The sequence below is a fragment of the Bombina bombina genome, chromosome 10, assembly GCF_027579735.1.
Source record: "Bombina bombina isolate aBomBom1 chromosome 10, aBomBom1.pri, whole genome shotgun sequence".
Taxonomy (NCBI): Eukaryota; Metazoa; Chordata; class Amphibia; order Anura; family Bombinatoridae; genus Bombina; species Bombina bombina.
The window spans coordinates 40,309,798-40,314,797 of record NC_069508.1 but is presented as its reverse complement, the minus strand read 5'-3'; the positions used below and the strand labels follow the sequence as shown (position 1 = coordinate 40,314,797).

Here is a 5,000-nt window from a genome sequence, read left to right as displayed (position 1 = left end):
TATCTTAAGGTTTCTGCTGTGATGCAAAACACATTTATACATTAGATATGTGCAATTCGTTTCGGATCGATTTGGAAATTCGGAAAATTCAGCAAATTCGGAGATTCGGATCGAACCGAATTTCCGAATTAAAATACTGCCGAATTTACAGAATAAATCCGAATTAGTTCGGATTTATTTGGTAAATTCGGATAGCCATGGATTACACTAGTATTGTACAGTATATTAGGTTATATCACTCTGCTATGGATTACACCTAATATACAGTACATAATACTAGTCTAATCCCACCTAACACTTACCGAAATTCTGAATTTCCGAACCGAATCGAACCGAATCAGCCGAATTTCTTCGAATCCAAATGAATCCGAAACGAATCCGAACCGAATCGATTCAAAATTTTCCGAATTTGAATCGATCCGAACCGAAATTCGAAAAATTCCGAATCGATCCGAACCGAATTTTTTCGCCATGCACATATCTATTATACATTTCTTTTAAAGCGACATAAATGTAAAACTTAAACATGGTTCAGATAGCACATGCAATGTTAAAAAGATTTTTAAAATGACTTATATACATTGTTCTAATTGTATCCTTTGTTGGAAAGCATACCTAAATAGGCTCAGGAGTAGCAATGGGAGTTCTAGCTGGTGATTGGTAGCTACACACATAGCCTTCTTTTCATTGGCTTACAGGTGTGCTTAGTTAGCTCCCAGTAATGCATTGATGCTCTGGAGTTGAATTTACCTATGTATTTAAGCCTAAAACAAAGCACTAATACATTAGAGCAAATTCTTTTTGCACATTTAAGTCTATTTAACTTGAGCCTGTACTATCATTACTGACTGAGAGGGTCATGCCAAAACCACAGAACAATGATGAGATGTTCTGGTGACTGCTCCTTGGTGTATAGAGTATTTGTACATGATGTATATAGTGCTTATATAATATACTGGTACCTTACTGCACTTTAGGCATTTGTAGGATCCAGAGTTAAGCAGCAGCCGGCTACAAATTAAATCAGACTCCAATTTGAGGCCCTGGGTCTTCTCCCCATACAGGGATGTAGCAGATCGGGATTCCCCATAGCATCCCACTCCCTGTCCATAGTCCCTATAAAGCCCATGGATGGATCTGTCTGTGCCATAAAGTGGTGGGGGAGTCGGAGGCTCCCTCTCTCCATACAGACTCAACCCAGGGTTCCTGTCCAGATTAGCAGGTCTGTAGCTTTGGACCAGCTGCCGAAGTTCTGAGCCTGCTACACTTCTCCATGGACTTGTGTAAGGTTTGAAGGGCAGGTGGAAAGGTGACGAATCCAGAGGAGGAGAGGAGGACTTCTCAGAAGCTAAAGAAACAAAACATTAAATATGATGACACTGCAACATGCTACAAAGTGATTATTGATCAGTGCAGCAGTTCATTTTATCTGTCCTTATTTAGCCAAAGCAAATGAGATTAAGCAAACATATAGGGGCTTTATTGCAAAACAATGTAAATTTTGCTAAAAAATATTTATTTTGTAAACAGATCTTTTGCAATGCACAGCTCAGGACATACTATGCATATATTAAAAATATATATATTTGAATGTGACTTTAGCTGCTCCTTCAACAAGGGATACCAAGAGAATTAAGCAAATTTGATAATTGAAGTAAATTATATGCTTTGGCTGAAATAAGAAAGAAAAAAATTGGGTTTTATGACCCTTTAAATCTCTAAAATCTGAGCTGACAATATTGTTAAGTGTGTTTCCAGGTGATTTTTTATATATATATATTGGAAACAAAATGCCAGAAGTTGAACTCAAATTATGCTAAAATGCCCAAAAATATGATAAGCTTTTCAAGGCTCCCCATTCCTGTTCAAGGCCCCCATAAACATTGTGTCACTCGTACCTTTCAAATCTAGATTGTTAGCTCATGCGCTCATCTGTCCTGTTTATTATATCATGTAAATGTGATTTACAGCTAACAGTGCTTCTCAGACAGAACCTTGTATGCTTTTACTTTATGATCCATGAAAATATCTTCTGCTTAATGCACTCTGCAATATTTTACTAATGTCATAACACTTCAGAATGTGTTGGCACTTTATAAATAATAATAATAATAATAATAATAATAATAATAAATAATAATACCATAGAACACCACTCAGATTGGTTGTGTCTTGCAGAATGTACTATGTACAGACATATAATTTATTTTGTTGTAACACTCAATGTTAAAGGGACACTGAACCCAAAAAAAAATATTTTGTGATTCAGATAGAGCATGCAATTTTAAGCAACTTTCTAATTTACTCCTATTATCAATCTTTCTTCGTTCTCTTGCTATCTTTATATAAAAAGAAGGCATCTAAGCTTTTTTCTTGATTCAGCACTCTGGACAGCAATTTTTGATTGGTGGATGAATTTATCCACCAATCAGCAAGGACAACCTAGGTTGTTCACCAAAAATGGGCCGGCATCTAAACTTACATTCTTGCATTTCAAATAAAGATACCAAGAGAATAAGGAACATTTGATAATAGGAGTAAATTACAAAGTTGCTTAAAATTTCATGCTCTATCTGAATCACAAAAGAAAAAATTTAGGTACAGTTTCCCTTTAAATTCATTAAGTGATTTCTCTATCTTCACCATTTTATATGATATTCCATGACACTGGTTCACTAAAATTTAGTAATCTGTACATCTCCAGCCTATCATCACATAGGCACTGGGGAGGGTAATGAAGCAGGAGAGTCCCAGGAGAACCCTTGATTAATTCTCCCATGGACCAATATCACTTAACCTGAGATGTGCCCCATAACCATGCAATCATTTTGTTCTGTGTTGTGTATGTCTGTGTATATGTGTATGTGAGTGTATGTGTGCATGTATGTGTGTATATGCATGTATATGTGTGTATGATGTGTATGTATCTGCAAGTGTATTTGTGTTGTTATGTGTCGGTGGATGTGTGTGTGTACATTTGTGTATGTCTGTGTCTGTGCATGTGTATATGTGTATGTGTGTATATGCATGTATATGTGTGTGCATGTTTGTGTATATGTGTATGTGTGTTGGTATGTATATGTTTGTGTGTGTCCCAGCACAGTTGTGTATATATGTAGGTGTGTGTGTATATGTATGTGTGTTGGTATATATATTTATGTGCGTTTATATGTGTGTTGATATATTTATATGTATGTGAGTGTGTACATTTGTGTAATGAAATATATAGGTGTGTGTATGCATATCTGTGTGTGTTGCTATGTGCGGGTGGGTGTGTATGTGTGTACGTTTGTGTATGTTCCTGTGTGTGCATGTGTGTATATGCATGTATGTGTGTATATGCATGTATATGTGTGTGTAAGTGAGTGTTGGTATGTATATGTGTGTGTGTACGTTTGTGTATATATGTAGGTGTGTGTATATTTGTGTATGTGTGTTGGTATGTATATTTATGTGTGTGTGTGGCAAATGTTTGTGTATATAGATGTGTGTATGTGTAGGTGTGTGTACTTTTGTGTATATATGTAGGTGTGTGTATGCATGTGTGTGTACGCCTGTGTGTGCACACGTTTGTGTATATATATAAGTGTGTTGGTATGTATATGTGTAGGTGTGTGTTTGTGTACATTTGTGTATAAATGTAGGTGTGTGTATACATATGTGTGTGCACACGTTTGTGTATATATGTAAGTGTGTGTATGTGTGTCGGTATGTATATGTGTAGATGTGTGTGTACGTTTGTGTATATATGTAGTTGTGTGTATGTATATCTGTGTGCGTTGTTATGTGTGAGTGGGTGTGTATGTGTGTACGTTTGTGTATGTTTCTGTGTGTGCATGTGTATATGTGTATGTGTGTACATGCATGTATATGTGTGTGTGCACATTTGTGTATATATGTAGGTGTGTGTATATTTGTGTATGTGTGTTGGTATGTATATGTATGTGTGCGCATGTTAGTGTATAAATGTATGTGTATGTGTGTTGGTATGTATATGTGTAAGTGTGTGTGTACTTTTGTGTATATAGGTAAGTGTGTGTTGGTATGTATATGTGTATGTTTGAGTGTGTGTACTTTTGAGTATATATGTAGGTATGTATATGTGTAGGTGTGTGTATTTTTTTAGTATATATGTAGCTGTGTGTATGCATGTGTGTGTGTGTGCGTGTGTGTGTATTTTTTAGTATATATGTAGCTGTGTGTATGCATGTGTGTGTGTGTGCGTGTGTGTGTATTTGTATTTCAATTACTATTTTTCCACAATGAAACATAAATAATTCTCCAGCCTCATTTCCTTGGCCGGATTGAACGGGTTAACAATGAAATATACCTCCCCTAATCACATAACAGAAGATGCTCAAAGTCAAACATATCGGTAGTGGGAATAAAATATATTATTTTTTTAATTTGCAGTAAGGACAGTTTTGTTTTTACAAAGAGAATGCACTGTTAAGCTAAGACTTCCCCTGATGATAGTAGCAATAAAGTGTATCTGTTCTCTATAGATACATTGTGCACCAATATAATGTTGCTACCAGATACCAATGATTCTGGCTGTGCAGATACAGATGAAGAATATAAGATCTGTATTTGTAGCACTGCATATGTTGGTGCCATTTCACTATTGCACAACTGCACATGCCAGCAGGGTAGCAGAAGACAGGCAGTAATATACTAGTCTCCAGCTGGGATATATAGAGCCAGAGCATTTTATAATCTCACTTATCTGTCTTTATATTTATTGTGTTTGTCTGTCACCTGCCTGATGGATTTTGTGGGTTCCTTATCTTGCTCCATTAAGGGCAGAAGTACATTTTGGATGGAAAATATTAGGCTTTAATCCAGGGGTTACTTACCTGGGGAGACAGAGGGAGAGGGGGGTCTCCAACAGTCCTCATATTCAGAAGTCCCTGTGTCACACACGCTGCCATCACTGCTAGCTGGGGAGTCTGAAGTCTCATCTGTGCTATCTCCCAGGTGAGATGAAACTGGGGATAAGT

At 36.6% G+C, this 5,000-nt stretch overlaps 1 protein-coding gene across 1 annotated transcript in view; it reads right to left on the bottom strand.

Annotated features, from left to right (window-relative positions):
* GFI1 (growth factor independent 1 transcriptional repressor) overlaps window positions 1-5,000 on the bottom strand; it is a 32,359-nt gene that overhangs the window by 15,101 nt on the left and 12,258 nt on the right. The window contains exons 3-4 of the mRNA XM_053694000.1: window positions 4,857-5,000; window positions 963-1,348 (exon numbers count right to left, since the gene is read on the bottom strand). The exon at window positions 4,857-5,000 is cut by the window's right edge and continues 30 nt beyond it. Coding sequence (XP_053549975.1) covers window positions 963-1,348; window positions 4,857-5,000 — 530 coding nt within the window. The remainder of the gene's footprint in view (window positions 1-962; window positions 1,349-4,856) is intronic.